The following is a 23,498-nucleotide window of genomic DNA, read 5'->3' as shown; positions in this document are numbered from 1 at the left end:
AGACTGTCTTTTCTCCATTGTGTATCCTTGCCTCCTTTGTCATAGATTAGTTGACCACAGGTGCGCAGGTTTACCTCTGGGATTTCTATCTTGTTCCACTGATCTATGTTTCTGTTTTTGTGCCAATACCATATTGTCTTGATTACTGTAGCTTTGTAGTATAGTCTGAAGTCAGGGAGTCTGATTCCTCCAGCTCCGTTCTTTTCCCTCAAGACTGCTTTGGCTATTCGGGGTCTTTTGTGTCTCCATATAAATTTTAAGATTTTTTGTTCTAGTTCTGTAAAAAATGCCATTGGTAATTTGATAGGGATTGCATTGAACCTGTAGATTGCTTTGGATAGTACAGTCATTTTCACAATATTGATTCTTCCAATCCAAGAAAATGGTATATCTCTCCATCTGTTGGTATCATCTTTTTTTCATCAGTGTCTTATAGTTTTCTGCATACAGGTCTTTTGTCTCCCTAGGTAGGTTTATTCCTAGGTATTTTATTCTTTTTGTTGCAGTGGTAAATGGGAGTGTTTCCTTAATTTCTCTTTCAGATTTTTCATCATTAGTGTATAGGAATGCAAGAGATTTCTGTGCATTAATTTTGCATCCTGCAACTATACCAGATTCATTGATTAGCTCTAGTAGTTTTCTGGTGGCATCTTTAGGATTCTCTATGTATAGTATCATGTCATCTGCAAACAGTGACAGTTTTACTTCTTCTTTTCCAACTTGTATCCCTTTTATTTCTTTTTCTTCTCTGATTGCCGTGGCTAGGACTTCCAAAACTATGTTGAATAAGAGTGGTGAAAGTGGACATCCTTGTCCTGTTCCTGATCTTAGAGGAAATGCTTTCAGTTTTTCACCATTGAGAATGATGTTTGCTGTGAGTTTGTCACATATGGTCTTTATTATGTTGAGGTAGGTTCCCTCTATGTCCACTTTCTGGAGATAAAATAGACTTTACAGAATGTTACAAGAGACAAGGAAGGACACTACATAATGATCAAGGGATCAATCCAAGAAGAAGATATAGCAATTATAAATATATATGCACCCAACATACGAGCACCTCAGTACATAAGGCAACTGCTAACAACTATAAAAGACGAAATTGACAGTAACACAATAATAGTGGGGGACTTTAACACCTCACTTACACCAATGGACAGATCATCCAAAATGAAAATAAGGAAACAGAAGCTTTAAATGACACAATAGACCAGATAGATTTAATTGATATTATAGGACATTCCATCCAAAAACAGCAGATTACACTTTCTTCTCAAGTGCACATGAATGTTCTCCAGGATAGATCACATCCTGGGTCACAAATCAAGCCTCAGTAAATTTAAGAAAACTGAAATCATATCAAGCATCTGACCACAACGCTATGAGATTAGAAATGAACTACAGGGAAAGAAAATGTAAAAAATACAAATACATGGAGGCTAAACAATACGTTACTAAATAACCAAGAGATCACTGAAGAAATAAAAAAATACGTAGAGACAAATGACAATGAAAACACGACGATCCAGGACTTCCCTGGTGGCACAGTGGTTAAGAATCCGCCTGCCAATGCAGGGCACACGGGTTCGAGCCCTGGTCCGGGAAGATCCCACGTGCTGCAGAGCAACTAAGCCTGTGTGCCACAACTACTGAAGTCTGTGTGCCTAGAGCTTGTGCTCTGCAACAAGAGAAGCCCCCCACATTGAGAAGCCCATGCACCAAAACAAAGAGTAGCCCCCGCTCGCCACAACTAGAGAAAGCCCACACACAGTAACGAACACCCAATGCAGCCAAAACTAAAACAAACAAACAAACAAACAAACACGACGATCCAAAACCTACGGGATGCATCAAAAGCAGTTCTAAGAGGGAAGTTTATAGCTATACAAGCCTACCTCAAGAAACAAGAAAAATCTCAAATAAACAATCTAACCTTACACCTAAAGGAACTAGAGAAAGAAGAACAAACAAAACCCAAAGTTAGCAGAAGGAAAGAACTCATAAAGATCAGAGGAGAAATAAATGGAATAGAAACAAAGAATACAATAGCAAAGATCAATAAAACTAAAAGCTGGTTCTTTGAGAAGATAAACAAAATTGATAAACCATTAGCCAGACTCATCAAGAAAAAGAGGGAGAGGACTCAAATCGAGAAAATTAGAAATGAAAAACGAGAAGTTACAACAGACAGCGGAGAAATACAAAGCATCCTAAGAGACTACTACCAGCAACTGTATGCCAATAAAATGGATAACCTGGAAGAAACGGACAAATTCTTAGAAAGGTATAACCTTCCAAGACTGAACCAGGAAGAAATAGAAAATATGAACAGACCAATCACAAGTAACGAAATTGAAACTGTGATTAAAAATCTTCCAACAAATAAAAGTCCAGGACCAGATGGCTTCAAAGGTGAATTCTATCAAACATTTAGAGATCAGCTAACACCCATCCTTCTCAAACTCTTCCAAAAAATTGCAGAGGAAGGAACACTCCCAAACTCATTCTATGAGGTCACCATCACCCTGATACCAAAACCAGAGACAAAGATACTACAAAAAAAGAAAATTACAGACACCCACCACAGGTGCATGGGTTTACCTCTGGGATTTCTATCTTGTTCCACTGATCTATGTTTCTGTTTTTGTGCCAATACCATATTGTCTTGATTACTGTAGCTTTGTAGTATAGTCTGAAGTCTAAAAATTGCAGAGGAAGGAACACTCTGCAATTTAGATACAAAAATCCTCAACAAAATACCAGCAAACAGAATCCAACAACACATTAAAAGGATCGTATACTATGATCAAGTGGGATTTATCCCAGGGATGCAAAAATTCTTCAATATACACAAATCAATCAATGTGATACACTATATTAACAAATTGAAGAATAAAAACCATATGATCATCTCAATAGATGCAGAAAAAGCTTTTGACAAAATTCAACACCCATTTATGATAAGAGACTCATTTTAGATCCAAACATACTAATAGATAAAAAATGAAAAGATGGGAAAAGATAGTCCATGCAAATGGTAACTAAAAGGAAGCAGGGATAGCTATAGTAATATCAGGCAAATCGTACTTTAAATTTAAAAAGATTATGAGACAAAGACAGATAATATATATTAATATAAGGTTATTACAATATAGCAATAAGATACAACAATTACAAACACTTATACACCAAAGACAGACTTTCAAAATATATGAAGCAAAAACAGACAGCGTTGAAGTGAAAAATAGACAGTTCTGCAACAGTACTTGAAGACTTCAATAGCCTATTCTCAATAATATGTAGAACAACCAGAGAGAATATAAGTAAGGAGAGGACTCAACACAATAAACAAATCATATTTAATAGACATACACAGCTCACTCAACCCCAAAACAATAGAATATACATTCTTCTCAAGTGCACATTGGATATTTTCCAGGATAGACAATATGTTAGGCTACGAATTTAAGTCTCAATAAATTTTACAAGACAGATATTATATAAAGTACATTCTCCAACCACAATGAGATGAAGTTAGAAATCAACAACAAAAGGAAAACTGGAAAATTCACAAAATTGTGATATTTATTAAACAATACATTTAAAAATAACCAATGAATCAAAGAAGAATTCACAAGGGAAATTAGAAACTACTTAGAAATGAATGAAAACAAAAACACAACTTACGAAAACTTACAGGACTCAGCAAAAACAATGTTTAGGGGGTAATTTATAGCTATAAATGCTTACATTAAAAAACAAGGAAGATCTCAAGTCAATAACCTAACTTTAAAACATAAGAAACAAGAAAAAGAAGAACAGAATAAACCCAAAGCTAGCAGAAGGAATAATAAAGATTACAGTAAAGATCAACAAAATAGAGAACAGAAAAACAATGAAGAATATCAATGAAATGAAAAATTGGTTCTTCAAAAACATAAACAAAATTGACAAATCTTTAGCTAGGTGGTCAAAAAAAGAGGACTCAGTATTACCAAAATCAGAAATGTAAGTGGGACTATTACTATCAATTCTACAGAAATAAAAAAAGATCATAAGAAAGTACAATGAATAATTATATACCAACAAGTTGGATAATCTAGATGAAATGGACAAATTCCTAGAAACACCTACAAAGACTCTATCATGAAGAAATAGATAATCTAAACAGACCTATAAATAGTAAGGAGATTGAATGGGAAATCAAAAATCTCCCAACTAAGAAAAGCCTTGAACCTGCTTGCTTTATTGATGAATTCTACCAAACACATAAAAAAGAACTAATACCAATCCTCCTCAAATGTTTCCAAAAAATTAAGGAGAGAATACTGCCTAATACTGTAAGACCTGCATTAACCTGATACGAAACCCAGACATTACAAGAAAAGAAAACTACAGACAAATATCTGTTATGAGCACTGATGCAAAAATCCTCAACACAATACTAACAATCCAAATTCAGCAGCATAGTAAAAGGATTAAACACAGTGACCAAGGGGAATTTATTCCTGGAATGCAATGAAAATTGATCAATGTTACGTGCAATATCAACAGAATGAAAGAAAAAAATAACACATGAGCATCTCAATAGAAAAAAATAACACATGAGCATCTCAGTTGATGCAGAAAAAACATTTGACATAATTCAACACCCTATCATGATACCCTCTCAACAAATTAGGAACAGAAGGAAACTACCCTCTCAACAAATTAGGAACAGAAGGAAACTACCTTCACATAATAAAAGCCTTATATGAAAAACCTACAGCTAACATACTCAATGGTGAAAGATTGAAAGCTTTTCCTCTATGCTCAGAACAAGAAAAGGATGCCCCTCTCACCACTTCTATTCAACATAATACTGGAAGTTCAAGCCAGAGCAATTAGGCAAGAAAAAGAAATAAAAGACATCCAAGTTGGAAAGGAAGAAGTAAAATTATCTATTGGTAGATGATACGATCTTATACATAGAACACCCTAAAGATTTCACACAATAAAACTATTAGAACTGATAAATGAAATCAGAAAAGTAGAGGATGAAATTCAACACACAAAAGTCAGTTGCATTCCTATATGTGAACAATGAACAATCTGAAAAGAAAATTACAAAAACAATTTCATTTACAATAGTATCAAAAAGAATAAAATACTTAGGAATTAACCAAGGAGGTGAAAGACTTGTACAATTAAAATTACAAAACACTGATGAAAAGAATTGAAGAAAATGTAAATAAATAAAAACATATTACACGTTCATGGATTAGAAGACTTAATATTGTTAAAGTGTCAATATTACCCAATGCAATACAATCCCTAGCAAAATCCCAATGACATTTTTTGCTGAAACAGAAAAACCCACCCTAAAATTCATATGAAATCTCAAAGGACCCTGAACAGCCAAAACAATCTTGAAAATGAACAAAGCTGGAGGACCCTCATTTCCTGATTTCAAATCTATTACAAAGCTACAGTAATAAAAACTGTGATTTCGCATATGACATATAGACCAATGGAATAGAATCAAAAGCCCAGAAATAAATCCTCACATATATGGTCAAATGATTTTGACAAGGGTGCCAAGATCATTCAGTGGGGGGAAAGGACAGTCCTTTTAACAAATGGTGCTGAGAAAACTGGATATCCACATGCAAAAGAATGAAGTTGGACCCACAGCTAGCACCATATATAAAAATTAACTCAAAATGGACCAAAGACCTAAATTAAGACCTAAAAAAATAAAACTCTTAGAAGGAAACATAGAACAAAAGCTTCACAACATAGAACCAAAGCTTCACAACATTGGATTTGGTAATAATTTCTTAAATATGACACCAAATAATTTCTTAAATATGACACCAAAGGTATAGGCAACAAAAGAAAAAATAGACAAACTGGACTTCATGAAAATTCTAATAGTCTGTGCATCCAAAGACACTCTCAACAGAGTAAAAAGGAAACCCACAGAATGGGAGAGAATATTTGCAAATCACATACCTTGATAAGGGATCAATATCCAGAATATATGGAAAAGTCCTAAAACTCAACAACTACATAAAAACAACCCTATTAAAAAATGGGTAAAGGAAATAACTAGACATTTCTCCAAAGAAGCTATATGACTAGACAACAAGCACATGAAAAGATTATCAGCATCACTGATCATTAGGGAAATGCAAATCAAAACTACAATGAGATACCACCTCACACTCATTAGGATGGCTACTGTTAAAAACCAGAAAACAAGTGTTTACAAGGATGTGGAGAAATTGGAACACTTGAGCACTGTTGGTGGGAATGTAATACGGTATAGCTGCTGTAGAAATCAGTATGGTTTGTCCTCAAAAAATTAAAAACAGAATTACCATATTATCAGCAATTCCACTTGTGCATGTATACTCAAAATAACTTAAAGCAGGGTCTCAAAGAGATATTTGTACACCCGCATGATCATAGCAGCATCATTCACAACAGCTAAAATGTGGAAACAAACCAAGTGGCCATCAACAGATGAATGGATAAGCAAAATGTGCTATGTACATACAATGGAATATTATTCAGCCTTACAAAGGAAGGAAATTCTGCAGTATGCTGCAACATGGATGAACCTTGAGAACATTATGCTAAGTGAAACAAACCAGTCATAAAAAGACAAATACTATATGATTTCACTTACATGAGGTACTTAGAGAAGGCAAATCACAGACACAGAAAGTAGAATAGTGATTGCCAAGAGTTGGGGGGAGAGGAGAATAGGGAGTTATTGTGTACTCTAATGAGTACAGAGATTCAGTTCTACAAGATGAGAAGAATTATGAGGATAAATGGTGGTGATGGTTGCACAACAATGTTAATGTATTTAATACCACTGTACACTTAAAAATAGTTAAGATAACATAAATTATAACACCAATAACACTAATACTGATAATACTAACCACAATAAAAAGTTTGAAAAATATTAAATAACTTTAGAATTTTTTCTTAAAACATGAATATATTAAAATTAATTTTATGAATAAACAAGACTAAATGATGTTATAACCATAGATTTTCATAGAAGCTGACCCACCAATTATCAAGTAGGCCCTTGGACAGACCTATCATGCCAATTCTCTGCAGCAATTCAGTATTTGAGATATCAAATATAATATCTTCCTAGAATTTCTGCCATTTTCAAATTAAACTTTGAAGGATTTATCAGGGATAAACTCATCTGAAAAATATTTTTTATCTCCTGAGTCAGTAGTTCCATTTTTGAGACTCTATTATAAAATAATATTCTAAAATAAGAAAAAAATAGCTTACAATAAAGTTTACTGAAAATTAATTATAATCCTAATAGAAAAGTCAAATAGCAATAATTCTGTAAAACGAAGCTATTAAAAATTGTTTACGTGTGTTTGTGTATATGTGTACTATAAACATGTAAGTATGCAAAGATGCAGAGAAACTGGTCTAAAAGACATAAACTAATATTGTAACAATGATTCTAGGGTGGGATACTTTTTAAAACTTCATTTACATTCATTTTTTGGGTGTATGAGTCTGAGGTTTTTTAATACATGCATAGATTCATAAAACTCCCATCACAATAAGGATACAGAATGATTCCTTCACTCTCAAGACCCCTCATGTTAATCCTTTACAGCAGCGGTCCCCAACCTTTTTGGCACCAGGGACTGGTTTCGTGGAAGACACTTTTTCCACGGATGGGGGTGGGGAGGATGGTTTCGGGATGATTCAAGCGCATTACATTTATTGTGCACTTTATTTCTATTATTATTACATTGTAATATATAATGCAATAATTATACAACTCACCATAATGCTGACAGGAGGTGCAGCTCAGGTGGTAATGCAAGCAATGGGGAGTGGCTGTAAATACAGATGAAGCTTTGCTCGCTCACCTGCCGCCCACCTCCTGCTGTGCAGCCTGGTTCCTAACAGGTACTGTTCCATGGCCCGGGGGTTGGGGACACTTGCTTTATAGTCAACTCTCCACCCTTCCCAACACCTGGCAATCAATAAAATGATCTTCATCCTATAGCTTTTGACTTTATTGAGAATGTCAAAGAAATAGAATTGTATACAACATTTTGCAATTGGCTTCTTTCCATTAGCATAAAGCCTTGTAGATTCACCCATGTTTTCTCCTGAATCAATAGATTATTCCTTGTTATTACTGAGTAGTATTCCATTGTATTGAGGTACCATAGTTTACCCATTTACTCATTGAAAGACACTGGGTAGTTTCCAGTTTTTGGCAATTATGAATAAACCTACTATAAACATTTGTAGTAGGTTTTAGTGTAAAGATAAGTTTTCATTTGTCTAGAACAAATATCTAAGACTGCTGGGTCATATGTTAAGTGTATAAGAAGATGTTAAGTTGTTTCAGTAGTTTTACTACTTTGCATTATCCCCAGCAATATATGAGAAAACCAGTTGTTTCACATCCTGGGTAGCATTTGCTATTGTCAGATCTTCCTTCCTCCCTTCCTTTCTACCTCTCTCTCTCAGTATTCTAACAAGAATGCAGTAGTATTTCACTGTGCATTTAATTTGCATTTTCCTAATGATGAATCAAGTTCAACATATTTTCATATGCTTATTTGCCATTTGTATATCTTTTCTGATGAAGTATCTATTCAAGTCTTTGTCCATTAAAAAAATGGGATTACTTTCTTATTGATGAATTTTGAGAATTCTTTATATATGCTGGGTAAAAGTTCTTTGCTGGATATGTGATTTACAATATTTTCTCCCAGTTTATAGCTTGTCTTTTCATTCTCTTAATAATGTCTTTCATAGAGCATACATTTTTAATTTTGATGAATTCCAATTTATCAATTTTTCCCTTATATTGTTTTGGTTTTATATCTAAGAACTCTTGCCTAACCTAAGGTCATGAAGATTTTCTCCCATGTTTTCTTCTGAGTTTTAATATCTTTTTATTTTATATTTAAATATATGATTCACTTTGAATTAATTTTTATATAGGTATATACTGCAGCTCCATCTTTTTGCATATGGATGTCCAATTGTTCCAGCATTACTCATTCAAAAACTATTCTTTCTCCATTCTGAATTGGTTTTGTACCTTTGTTAAAAATCAGTTGACCATATTTGCCAGGTCTATTTCTAGACCCTATATTTTGTTCCTTTCATCTATGTGTCTATTATTTTGTTAATACCTCACTGTCTTGATTACTATAGGTTTATAGTAAGTCTTAAGATACGGTAGCATAAATCCACTAACTTTGTTCTCTTTCAAACTTGTTTTGCCTATTCTAGTTTCTTTGCCTTTCTATTACAAAATTCAAAATCAGCTATCTATGCGCACAAAAAATTTTTTACTGGGATTTTGATTGGAAATGTATTAAATCGAGAGATCTGTTTAAGGTGAACTGACATCCTAAATATATTGAGACTTACAATCCACAGAAATGGTATTTCTTTCCATTTATTTAGGTCTTTCTTTAACATTTTGTAGTTTTCAGCATACAAATATTCCACATATTTTGTTTTATTTACATCTATGTCTTATCTCTTTGGAGCTTTGTAAATAGCAGTATTTTTAAAATTTTAGCTTCTAATTGTTCATTGCTAGTACAGTTGACCCTTGAACAACGTGAGGATTAGTGGCAACAACCCCTCCTTGAAGTCAAAAATCTGTGAATAACTTTGCAGTCTGCCCTTCATATCTGCAGTTCTGTATCCACCAATTCAACCAACCGCAGACTGTGTAGTATTACACAAACTAAAAAAAATGCGAGGATAAATGGACCCACACAGTTCAAACCAGTGTTGTTCAAGAGTCAACTATATATAGAAATACAACTGATGTGGATGTTAACCTTGCATCCTGTGACCTTGCTCGCTCATTAATTTTAAGATATTTTTGTAGATTCTTTGGGATTTCCTACATAGACAGGAAACAGGGATAGCTTTGTTTCCTCCTGATTGAAATGGGCTTTTTAGTATGATGTTAAATAGGAGTGATGACAGCAGATATTCTTGCTCTGTTCCCAATCTTACAGGAGAGAATTAAGTGTTTCACCATTAAGATATATTATCCATAGGATTTTTTGGGAAGATGCCCTTCATCAGGTTCATGAAGTTCCCTTCTATTTCTAGTTGGCTAAGAGTTTTCATCATGAGAAAATGTTGAATTTTATCAAAAGCTTTTTCTGCATCTATTGATATGATCATGTAGGTTTTTCTGGTTTTTGGTATGCTAATATGGTAGATTACAATGATTTTTTTTTTTCTGAATGTTGAACCAGCCTCCCATTCTCAGGATAAACCTCTCCTTTCCTTTATTAACCTTTAATATCTGTGAGGTGTCTAGTGATACACCCTTACTCACTCTTGATACAGGTTATCTGTGTTTTCTCTCTTTTTTTTTTTTACTTCATCAGACTGGCTAGAGGTTTATAAATTTTACTGATCTTTTCAAAGAACCAGATTTAGATTTCACTGATTTTCTCTACTAATATTCTCTTTTCAAATTCCAATTTCTTTCAATTATGCTTTTTATTATCTCCATCTTTCTGTTTCTTATGGGTTAATTTTGGTCTTCTTTTCCTAGTTTCTTAAGGTGGAAGTTTAGATTACTGATTTTTTTTAAGTTTTCTTCTAATGTATGCATTTAATGCTATAAAGCTCTATGAACTGCTCTAGCTGCATTCCACAAATTCAGATATATTGTTTTCATTTTCATTGTTTAAAATATTTTAAATTTCCCTTGAGACTTACTCATTGATCCATGGATTATTTAAAAGTGTGTTGTTTACACAACATTGTAAAGCAATTATACTCCAATAAAGATATTTTTTTAAAAAGTGTGTTGTTTAACTTCCAAATATTTGGGGAATTTCCAGATATCTTTCCATTAATGGTTTCTAGTTTAATTCCATTATGGTCAGAAAATATACTACAGTTGACCCTTGAACAACATGGGTTTGAACAGTGCAGGTGCATTTATAGGCAGATTTTTTTCAATAAATACATACAGTACTAAACAATACGTGGTTGGTTAAATCCACTGATGTGGAACTGCAGATATAGAGGGCCCACTATGGGACTTGAGCATCTGCAGATCTTCTACAGTGGGTCCTGGAACCAATCATCCATGGATACCAAGGGACAACTGTATACATGGTTTTAATTCTTTGAAATTTGATAAGGCTGATTTTATGACCTAGGGTATGGTATATCTTGGTGAATATTTCAGGTGTACTGAAGAAGAATGTATATTCTGTTGTTGGTCCAGTGGTTAAGACTCTGCAATTCCACTGCAGTGGGCAGAGGTTCCATCCCTGGTTGGGGAACTAAGATCCTACATGCCAAGTAGCACGGCCAAAATTTTTTAAAAAAGTTCGTTGACAGTGCTGTTCAGGTGAGTTCTATATCCTTGCTGAATTTTTAATCTACTTATTCTATCAATTACAGAAAAGAGTAGTGTTGACATCTCCAACTATAATTTTGTATTAATTTCTTTCTCCTTTCAGACCTCTTCACTTTTGCTTCACGTATTTTGAAATTAGTTTGTTAGGTACATATCACATTTAGGACTGTTATGTTTTCTTGGTGAATTGAGCCTTTTATCACTACACAATTTTCTATTTTATCCCTGGTAATTTTCTTTGTTCTAAAGTCTACTTTGATACTTATATTGCCACTCCAGCTTTCTTTTGATTATTGTTTGCCTGGTACATCTTTTTCCATGCTTTTATACTTGACCTATCTACATCTTTATATTTAACATGGACTTCTTAAAGACAGTATATCTGCATCTTGTTTTTTTAAATTCAATCTCACAATTTCAATTTTTATTTGGTGTGTTTAGAACAGTTACATCTAAATTAATATCTGAGATGCCTGAATTTAAGCACATACCCCTTTATTAGTTTTCTCTTTGTCTCCTCTATTTTTCATTTGTTTCCCCTTTCCAGCCTTCTTTTAACTATATGAATATTTTCAGAATTCTATAATATTTTATTTGTTAGCATATTACTGTATCTGTATAGTTTTTTTAGTGGTTGTTCTAGGGATTATAATATACATACAGTAGTCCCCCCTTATCTGTAGTTTCGCTTTCCACAGTTTCAGTTACCCACACTCAACTGTAATATGAAAATATTAAATTCCACAAATAAACAATTCATAAGTTTTAAATATCATGCCATTCTGAGTAGCATGATTAAACCCTGAGGAAAACTCTTTCCTGCCCAGGATGTGAATCATCCCTTTGCCCAGCATATCCACACTGTATATGCTACCTGCCATTAGTCACTTAGCAGCCATCTCAGTTATCAGATTGACTGTCATGGTACAGCAGTGCTTGTGTACAAGTAACTCTCTTAATTTACTAAATAATGGCCCCAGAGTACAAGAGTAGTGAGGCTGGCCATTTGGATATTCTCTTACTGTGCCTAACTTATAAATTAAACTTCATCATAGGTATGTATGTACGTATAGAAAAAAACATAGTATTTATTGGGTTTGGTACTATCCACAGTTTCAGGAATCCAGTTGGGATCTTAGAACATATAATCTGTGGATAAAGGGGACCAACTGTTTTTAAATTTTCATAGTTTACTCAGAATTAGATTTTTCCACCTGAAGTGAAATGTACAAACTTTACAAGATTATACCATTCTTATTTTATATTGTAATCATCCAAGGTATTACATCAACATACAATGAAAACCTCACTAGACAATTCTATTCTTTCTTTCAACGGTCATAAATATTACAAAAATCTTAAAAGAATAAATATAGTCCATGGTATGTAACCAAATATTTACTGTTTTTGTTGCTCTTCATCCCTGAGGCTTAAATTTTCCCTCTTATTTCTCTTTTGCCTGAAGAACTTTATCATTTATTTTAGAACAAGTCTGCTCATGACAAGTTCTCTAAATTGCCCTTAATCTAAGAATGTCTTTATATATCCTAAAGAATATTATTGCTGGACATAAAATTCTATGTTGACAATTTTTCTCTTTCAGCACTTAAAAAAAAAACAGTTCTTCGGTCTTCTAACCTTCACAGTTTTTGATTTTCTGATGAGAAATCTGCAGTAAATTTTAATCTTTGTTCCTCTATATACAATGTGTTATTTATCTCTGGCTGCTTTCAAGATTTTATCCTCTTTAAGCTTGTTGAATTTGTAAATTTATTTCCTTCACAAATCTGCAAAGTTATCAGTCATAATTCCTTCAAATATTTTTTGTACCAGTCTCATTCTCCTCTTCTCTGGTACTCTGATGACATAAATGCTAGACTTTCTGATATTGTTCAACAGTTCTCTGAGGCTCTGTTCACTTTTTTCCAAATCTTTTTTTCTCTCTATTACTCAGACTGAATAATTTCTATTGCTCTACATTTGAAGTTTATATTTGTGTGTTAGCTACATTCTGCTATTAAACCCATCCAAACTATCTATTTTTTATTTGGTCTTGTGCTTCTGGTCTCACAGTTTCTCCTTCACTTTTGTTTTTTGTTTTTTTTTACTCTTCACTTTTAACTCAAGATCAAGAGAGCATCTCCTCTTAACCAATCTTCAAGCAAATAATATCTCTAGTGGAAAAGAGTCTACAGAATCACTCTTAGCTTGATAATGTCAAAAAGTAATGATCAAAACTGAAATGGCAAGAGTACTAAAGGAGAGAGCATTGTAAAATGATCCAGAAGTAATGTGATTCTAATTATAGTATTTGCCACTAACTTTTCTATGTCTTTGTTTCCTCATCTATTAAAATAAAGAAAGCTGAGCTAGTAATGTTTAAGGTTCTTTTCAGCATTCATATTCTAAATATATATTATATTTACTTATAAAAACATAATTAATATCTTACTCTTTCAATCTGCTTTTCCATTTCTTTATGCTGGTCAAGATGAATTTTCTTTGCCTTTTCAAAAGCTAAACAAATTTTCTCATGCTCTGTATTGATATTGGTTTCTAGACTTCTAACCTTTTCATTCTTTTCCTAGAAATACAAAAACACTTTAAAAGAACATAATTAAGAAAGAGTTTTACATAAAAGTACATTAGTAAAGCATAAAATTTATCATATTCTAGGCTTCAAAGAATCATAGTAGTTAATATGTCAACTTCAAAAATATTTAAATATTTATAAAAAAGAGAAAGTGTTTTTTAAAAAATTGTATCAAAATGATAAGATTGTTTAAAAATGCTACAAAGCATATCAAAGAACTACTACCATTTCCTTCAATTCTACTAAAATAAAAATGAGGAACTTTAGATAACAACTTGCCATATTAACTTAAAAATATATAACTTAAAAATATAGAAATAAAAATTGAATAATCTGAAGTTTGGTAGAATTTATATTTTCCTATATGGTACATTTTAGAATAATGATACTAAAACAAACATGCTGTTACAAATTAAGTTCCTTAAAGCCACAGTAAATCTGTATCAAAAAAAAGGTAATTTTTACCATAAGTTCCTGTTCTAGTTCCGCATTTTTTGCAGCAATAGAGGAATAAGCAACAATTTTTTCTTCTAGCTGTTTCTCTAGAGTTAAAAGTTGAGAACATTTCTTTGTCATCTGAAAACACATTGAAATAAATAAAAAATTATTTTTTAAAAATAAGTGACAATTCAGAAGAAAAACAGTGAAGGGAAGACCAGAAATATGACATAGCTTATTCCATCTGTGTAATACGTAAGTATTTATTTCAGATCCCTATGTTCAAATAGGATTGCCCCCGAACCCATTTCATAAAAGTAGCTATTAAAGACTGAAATTAGTACAATAAAATGTTAACAGTAGTAATTTCTTGTGGTAGAACGATCAATGTTTTATTTTCTTCTTTGTCCCTTTTTGTATTTTCAACGAGACTGTGCTAATATTTTAATTTTAAAAAAGTTGTTCATCTCAGTACTTGGCAATTTTCTAAGTAAGCTGATGGCTATAGTTATAGACTGACTAAATCTCCTTTCCATTACTTATTTAAGTTCCTATCCCACAGGTCTTTTCCCTAGTCTTGGCTACAGACTTTAAGATGAAAAATCAGACATTTAAAAAGTACCCTCAGATAGCTGCAGCCTCTGGTTTGAAGGGTGAGTAGAGCATATACACACGTGGACGTGGTCCACAATTACCTAATTCTGTTCTGTCCTCAGTGGAAATGACGATCAGATATTCATAAAACATACTTTATCCCCTTTTCAGAATGTAATCCATAAGATATCTGCATCAGATTCACATGTAATTGTTTAAAAATGCAGATTCCTTTGCATTACTCCATACGTACTAAATCAGAATCACTGGAATAGGACCCAAAACGTGCATGTTTAACAGGCTTTCCAGGTGGTTCTACTGTTTGCTAAAGTTTGAAATCCTCTACTACTACCCCTTTTTTCCAATTACATAATCCAAATTTTTTACTTGTAAATATGTATTTGCCATATTAACTTATACTTGGAAGAAATAATAGAATACAGTACAGTTTGTTTCACCAAATTTAGCCACTACAGTATTTTCCTACTTTTAACATATATTAAAACCCAGAAGTTTCCAAATATAGTTTTAAAAGAAGTTATAACTCATGAGGTACCATTAATTTTTTTTTAGTGTATAAATCTGGACTTTAACATACAAGTTTTACAAAAACGCTACAACACTTTTTTCTTCTCTCAAAATCCAGTACATATAAATAGCTAATTCAAGCTTACTTCACTTTCAAGTTTGCTAGAGTTTGAAGCTTTCTCTAGCAGCTCCTCTTGAATCAGCTGAAACTGACTAGTTCTGTGGGCCATGTTAACCTTCAAATCAGAATTCTCAGCTTCTATCTGCATCAACTTATCACGTAATTCTTCTATTCCAGAAGCAAGTCTTTGCCTTTCTCTTTCATATTGCTTGTTCACAGTATGTTGATTTTGATCTTTTATACTTTCTGTTAATAAACATAAAAGGAAAATTGTTCTGTATAAAACTTAAAGAATAAAAACCCATTTCAATGTTGAAAGATTTAATCATAAGTTTAGTTTCTGATCTAAAGAATACTAAAGCGGATGGAGAATAAAACATACATTAAGGAAAATATAATGAAGGAACATGGTAAGCAAGGTACTTCCTATTATTAAATACATAACAAAGTAGGAATAAGGTCTTCTGACTCACTCACTTTTCTTTTTTTCCACAAAGAGCCCGTCTCCATCTTTAAAAATCCCATTGTTTGGATATAAATAATTGTTTGAAAAAGAAAACCCAAAACACACAAACATTGTCCTGTCTCCTTAAACCAAAGTTTATCATAAATTTATTTGGATAACTTGAGATCATTAATAATATTTGCTACTGTATATAGATGTAGGTTCAAAAGCCAAAAACAGAGAATCCTTCTTATTCCAAACGAGCTGATGAGAACTCAGTAATGCTTTTTAAAAACACTGAAGGTTATCAGAGGTAGTTGTTTGAATATACCTTTTCTCCATTATAAATGTACACACCTATGCCCACTCAAAGGTAAACAAGCTTTCAGGAGTGCTTTAAAGTAGATGCATAGGGACTTCCCTGGTGGTGCAGTGGATAAGAATCCAACTGCTAATGCAGGGAACAGAGGTTCAATCCCTGGTCCAGGAAGATCCCATATGCCGTGGAGCAACTAAGCCCATGCGCCACAACTACTGAGCCTGTGCTCTAGAGCCCATGAGCCACAACTACTGAGCCCACATGCTGCAACTACTGAAGCCCATGTTCTGCAACAAGAGAAGCCACTGCAATGAGAAGCCCACGCACCGCAACGAAGACTAGACCCTGCTCAACACAACTAGAGAAAGCTCGCGCACAGCAACGAAGATCCAACAGTCATAAATAAATTAATTTAAAAAAATAAATAAAGTAGATGCATAATGTAGATGACTGCCTGAGAATACACAGATGTGGAAACAAGTACAGATGTACTATGCCTTCAAGGACTGAATAAGTAGCCATTTCCCATCAATTCTCCATATCCCTAATAATTCAATTTCTAAGTAATCTATCATTGTCTCTGTTTTTCTGTGACGTTAGAGAATATATGATATATACTATCACCACCTCTAATAACTAGAATTCCCTCTGCTGATCCCATCATTCTCTTCTGTATTCCCTCTAATTACTTAGATATCTAATTTTCTCTGCTGTCATTTCTGCTACTGGCAGCCCATTGTACTTGAAGATAGAGCATGATAAGTTAAAGATGCATATGTTAACCACCAGGGCAACCACTAAAAAAAAAGAGATATAATTAATTACTCAATTGAGGACATTAAAAAAATGGAATACTATAATTCATTCAAAAGAAGGCAAGAAAGATGAACAAAGGGCAATAGAATAGAAAGCAAACAAATACCAAGATGGTAGATTTAAACCCCAAAAGATCGATAATTACATTAAATGTAAGTAACCTAAACATTCCAGTAAAAGAGTAAAAATCACTGGTTATTAAAGCAAGAACCAATTATATGCTTTCTATTAGAAATTCCCTTATATATAAAGATACAGGTTTAAAAGGATGGAAAAAGTTTTACCAGGCAAACACTAATCAACAAAAAGCTGCAGTGATTAACTATCAGATTATGACAGTTGAAAGGAAAAAATAGCATTGTCTAGTGAGGTTTTCGGTGTATGCTGGTATAATACACTGGACAATTACAATATAAAATATGGATGGTAAAGAGACCTATAACCTTGTAAAGTTTCTACATTTCACTTCAAGTGGAAAAAATCTTAATTCTGAGTAAACTATAAACTATCAGAAAGAAATTTACTCCATCAGTCTGGAAGGACGTTGTTGTTGAGCTATCAAGAAAAACTACCCTGCCTTCCAGTTCTTTGACAAAACCTCAGATGTGTGGCCTTCTGGCCAAGCGCCTGCGATTTCATATTGTTGGAGCACTCACTGTCTCCCTAGGAGTTGCAACTTTCTGTAAGTTTGCTGTGGCTGAACCAAGAAAGAAGGCATATGCAGATTTCTATAGAAATTATGATTCCATAAAATATTTTGAAGAGATGTGAGGAAGGTTGGTATCTTTCAGAGTGCAAAGTGATTTGGGGATATAAAGAATTTCCTTGGGTTGAGTTCCATGGAAGTTTGTCACTTACCTGTGTTCCTGAACTATGAAACTATGAACTATGAATATCTGGGCTAAGGAATAGTTTCTCGTGATAAATAAACAATTAACCAATTAAAAAAAAAGAGAAAGTTAGAGAACAACCCCATTTACAATTGAGTCAAAAAGAATAAAATACTTAGGAATAAATATAACCAAGTAGGTAAAAGATCTGTATACTGAAAACTACAAGATGTTGATGAAAGAAACTGAAGACACAAATAAATGGAAAGACATCTCATCCTCCTGGATTAGAAGAATTAACATTGTAAAACTGTCCATACTAACCCAAAGTGACCTACTGATTCAATTCAACCCCTATAAAAATTCCAATGGCATTTTTCACAGAAATTAACAAACAATCCTAAATATTTATATGGAACCACAAACGAGAAAGAAGAACAAAACTGGAGGCATTACACTTCCTGGTTTCAAACTATATTACAAAGTTATAGTAATCAGAAAAAGTATGGTACTGGCATAAAAACAGACACATAGATCAATGGAACAAAATAGAAAGACTATAAATAAATATATGGTCAATTAATTTACAACAAAGGAGTGAAGAGTATTCCATGGGGAAAGGATAGTCCCTTCAATAAATGGTGTCGGGAAAACTGGACAGCAACATACAAAAAAAATGAAACTGGACCATTATCTTACACCATACACAAAAATTAACTTAAAATGGATTAAAGACATGAACATAACACCTAAAGCCATAAAACTACTAGGGAAAAAAAAAACAAAAACAGACTGTAAGCTATTAGACATCAGTCTCAGCAATGATTTTTTTTTTTTTTGGATTTTACACCAAAAGCAAAAACAAATGTGTGGGACTACATCAAACTAAAAATCTCCTGTATAGCAAAAGAAACCATCAATAAAATGAAAAGTCAACCTATGGAATGGGAAAAAATATTTCTAAATCATGTATCTGATAAGAGGTTAATATTCAAAATATATTTAAAAATTCATATAACTCAACAGCAAAAAAAAAAAAAAAAAAAGGGAAAAGGATCTGAATAGACATGTTTCCAGACAAGACACCAATGGCCAACAAGGTACATGAAAAGGTGCTTAACAACACGAATCATGGAAATCTAATCAAAACCACAATGAGATATCACCTCACACATGTTAGAAATGCTATTATCAAAAAGACAAGAAATAACAAGGGTTGACAAGAATGTGGAAAAAACGGAACCCTGGTGCCCTGCTAGCAGGAATGTAAACTGGTACAGCTACTGTGGAAAACCGTATGGGGGTTTCTCAAAAATTAAAAACAGAACTACCATATGACCCAGCAATTCCACTTCTGGTTATTTTTCTGAAGAAAACAAAATATTAATTAGAAAAGATATCTGCACTCCCATGTTCATTGCAGCATTATTTACAATAGCCAAAATATGGTAGCAACCTAAGTGCCCATCAATTGATAAATGGATAAAGAAGATGAATATGTAAACTGTATTTATACAATAGAATATTAGTCAGCCATGAAACAGAATGAAATCCTGCCATTTGAAACAACATTGATTGATCTAGATGGTATTATGCTAAGTGAAATAAGCTAGACAAAGACAAATACTGTATGATTTCATTTATATATGGAATCTAAAAAACAAAACAAATGAAGAAACGTAACAAAACAGAAACAGACATAGATACAGAGAACAAACTGGTGGTTGCAGTTGGGGAAGGGGAAGGAGGAGGAGATAAATAAAATAGGTGAGAGAGATTAAGAGGCACAAACTTTCAGTTACAAAATAAATGAGTCATGGGGATGAAAGGTACAGTATGGGGAATACAGTCAATAATATTGTAATAACATTGTATGGTGACAGATGGTAACTAGACTTATTGTGGTGATTTTGTAATGTCGAATCTTTATGTTGTGCACCTGGAACTAACAGTGTTGTAGGTCAATTATACTTTAATGATAAAGAAAGAAAGAAAAAGAAAGGAAGAAAGGGAAATATTCAAATTTTTAAAAGCAACAAAGAAACAAATAAACAAAACCTAAAGAGTCTTAAAAAGACTACCTAATAACCTAGATAATCATATATAAGGTATTCAAGTGATTTGCTATTAGAACAAATACTGCAAGTTTTCTTCTACACGGTGGTTTCTTCATGTTAATTATTGGCTAAGAACTAAGTATATTAAAAGTAAAAGTGGATCCATAATGTACAACATGATGATAATAAGTTACACTGTTGTATAGTATATTTGAAATTTAAGAGAGTAGATCTTAAAACTTTTTTCCTTTTTTTTGGTATGTAAATGAGATGACAATGTTACCAAATTTACTGTGGAAATCATAACATATGTAAGTCAACTCATTACACTATACACAAACTTACATAATGCTGCATGTCAACTATATCTCAAAAGAAGTGCAAAAAAAAATTTCACCCAATAATTACAGAATACAGAATTTTTTCAAGTGAATCTGGAATATTCACCAAAATAGACCATATGCTGGCCAATAAACTGAGTCTCAAAATATTTAAAAAATTGAAATCGGGTACATTCATGAATTCATTTGTTTAATGAAACCAACCTAATGTCCACCACTAATAACACAGAGGTATCTGGAAAATGACTAAATATTTGGAAATAAACACACACAAGAGATATTATATTTTGAACTGAATAAAATAAAAGCATAACATATAAAATTAATGGGATTCAGCTAAAGCATTGACTAAAGGGAAGTTTGTACCTTTAAATACTTACATTTGAAAAGAAGAAAGATTTAAAGTCAATAATCTAAGCTTTCACTTTAAGAAAAATTTAAAAAGAAGAGAAAATTAAACCCAAAGTAACTGGGAAGGAGTATATGGATCCTGAGGGAAATGTTATACAGTAGTCCTCCCTTATCCTAGTTTTTGCATTCCATGGTTTCAGTTACCTGCTGTCAACTGAGGCTCGAAAATAATAAATGGAAAATTCCAGAAATAAACAATTCATAAGTTATAAACTGTGTGCCGTTCTGAGTAGTGTGATGAAGTCTCACACTGTCCCTTGCCGTCCAGCTCCGCCCTGCCTAGGATGTGAATAATAATCCCTTTGTCCATGTATCCCACCCGTTAGTCACTTAGTGGCCAACTAGGTTATCAAATCAACTGTTGCAGTACCGCAGTGCATGTGTTCAAGTAATCCTTATTTTACTTAATAATGGTCCCAAAGTGCAAGAGTAGTGATGCTAGCAATTCAAATATAAAAGAAGCCGTAACATGCTCCCTTTAAGCGAAAAGGTGAAAGTACTAAACTTAATAAGAAAAAAAGTTGTATGCTGAGGTTGCTAAGATCTACAGTAAGACTCTTCAATCCAGGAAATTGTAAAGAAAAAAGAAATTTGTGCTAGTTTTGTTATCACACGTCAAACTGCAAAAGTTATAGCCACAATGTGTGAAGATAGAAAAGGTATTAAATTTGTACAATAAGATATTTTGAGGGAGAGAGAGGCCACATTCACATAACTTTTATTATAGTATACTGTTATAATTGTTCTATTTTATTATTATTGTTGTTAATCTCTTACTGTGCCTAAGTTACAAATTAAACTTCATCACAGGCATGTATGTATAGGAAAAAACATAGTAGTACATAGGGTTTCATACTATCTGCAGCTTCAGGCATCCACCGGGGGTCCTGGAATGTATCCTGGGAGGATAGGCAGGGACTACTGTATGTCTTGATTGTGGTGATGGTAACAAGGGTATAACCATAAGAAAAAAACAAACATCTGGACTTCCCTGGTGGTGCAGTGGTTAAGAATCCGCCTGGCAATGCAGGGGACACGGGTTCGAACCCTGGTCCGGGAAGATCCCACATGCCATGGAGCAACTAAGCCTGTGCGCCACAACTACTGAGCCTGCACTCTAGAGCCCGCGAGCCACAACTACTGAGCCTGCATGCCACAACTACTGAAGCCCATGAGCCTAGAGCCCATGCTCTGCAACAACATAAGCCACCACAATGAGAAGACCATGCACCACAACGAAGAGTAGTCCCCACTCACCGCAGCTAGAGAAAGCCCGTGTGCAGTAACAAAGACCCAAGGCAGCCAAAAATAAATAAATAAATTTATTTTAAAAAAAAATCTGACAAAAAGCATTGAACTTTTATTTTAAATGGATGCATCCTACTGTAAGTAAATTTTACTTCAAAAATATATTTTTAAAGAATGATGCAAAGTTCAAGAATTTTGAAATAATTTTTACTGTCTTAACACATAAGTAGTAATAACAGATTATCAAGTGTGTTTGATAATAGTAACCAGTTGATAATCTGTTTCTTTAAAAAACTATCATAAAGAACTCTGATTACAATTTATAATAAGAATTGAATATAATATACTTACCTACTTGATTACCTCCTAGTTTTACAGGTTCTGTTTCTAAACTATTTAATTTGCCACTTTCTTGGTTGTCATTAGAAGCAATAAGATTGTGAGATAATTGATTAGCAGTCAGGTTTGCCTGAAGCTTTTGAATTTCTGCCTCTTTCATTGCAAGCTTAATCCTGGCACAAAAGAAAATAAACCAAAAATTATTAGAAAGATTCTATAAAAATACCACAAACCATTTTCCCCTTTCAAATTAATATAATTTTAATTAAAAAAAATTTTAAACTCTGATATTAGTCAACTATTGGCCAAGATACAGAAAGTCTTATATACAACTGATTACACTGTAAACTGGTTCAGCTACTTTAGAAACTTGATAGTATACAACCTATGACCCAGCAATTTTACTTCTAGAAATATCTGCTAGAGAAATTCTCGCATATTGTACAGGAAACGTTTAAGTATGGACTTTGCAGCATTATTTGTAATAGCGGAAAACTAGAAATAAGGCAACTATTGATAAAGGAACAGATAAATTGTGATGTAGTTGTAGGAGAAACTCTTATACAGCTATTAAAACTAAACTAACCACACTAGTCCATCCATTGATCAACCATTCTACCTACCTACCTCGACACGAATTTTAAAAATGATGCTGAGTGAAAAAGCAAAATTACAAAACATATAAAAACAGTATATTTATATGTGTGAGTATAAACAAACACAAATGAATTGAAGGATAGATATCCATCTCATGATGGTAGATACTTAGGAGGAGAATGGGACTAGTGTTAAGGATCAAAGGGCATTATCTATCCTGTAATGTTTTATTTTTTATTTAAAGAAACAGATTTAAAAAAAATATCAAAAAATGTTAAGAATCAGCTCTTAGTTGTGGAAATATGGATATTTGTTATAATACTCTCTAGACTTTTCTGTATATTTCTCAACTTCTCAACTAAAGATCTTAATTACCAATTTTCAAAACACATTGTATGTGCTAAAACTTCA

The 23,498-nt window shown here is 33.1% G+C and overlaps 1 protein-coding gene across 9 annotated transcripts in view; it reads right to left on the bottom strand.

Annotated features, from left to right (window-relative positions):
• CCDC18 (coiled-coil domain containing 18) overlaps positions 1-23,498 on the bottom strand; it is a 135,100-nt gene that overhangs the window by 83,459 nt on the left and 28,143 nt on the right. For all 9 annotated transcript variants that reach the window (XR_010940947.1, XM_067726920.1, XM_067726922.1 and 6 more), the window contains exons 12-15: positions 22,503-22,663; positions 15,710-15,930; positions 14,469-14,579; positions 13,863-13,994 (exon numbers count right to left, since the gene is read on the bottom strand). Coding sequence is in view for 8 of the 9 variants with exons in the window: in XM_067726920.1 (XP_067583021.1) it covers positions 13,863-13,994; positions 14,469-14,579; positions 15,710-15,930; positions 22,503-22,663 (625 nt within the window). In the remaining variant the exon portion in view is untranslated. The remainder of the gene's footprint in view (positions 1-13,862; positions 13,995-14,468; positions 14,580-15,709; positions 15,931-22,502; positions 22,664-23,498) is intronic.

This window comes from Pseudorca crassidens, chromosome 2 (genome assembly GCF_039906515.1).
Source record: "Pseudorca crassidens isolate mPseCra1 chromosome 2, mPseCra1.hap1, whole genome shotgun sequence".
In the NCBI taxonomy this organism is placed as follows: domain Eukaryota; kingdom Metazoa; phylum Chordata; class Mammalia; order Artiodactyla; family Delphinidae; genus Pseudorca; species Pseudorca crassidens.
This window is presented reverse-complemented; position numbering and strand designations above follow the sequence as displayed.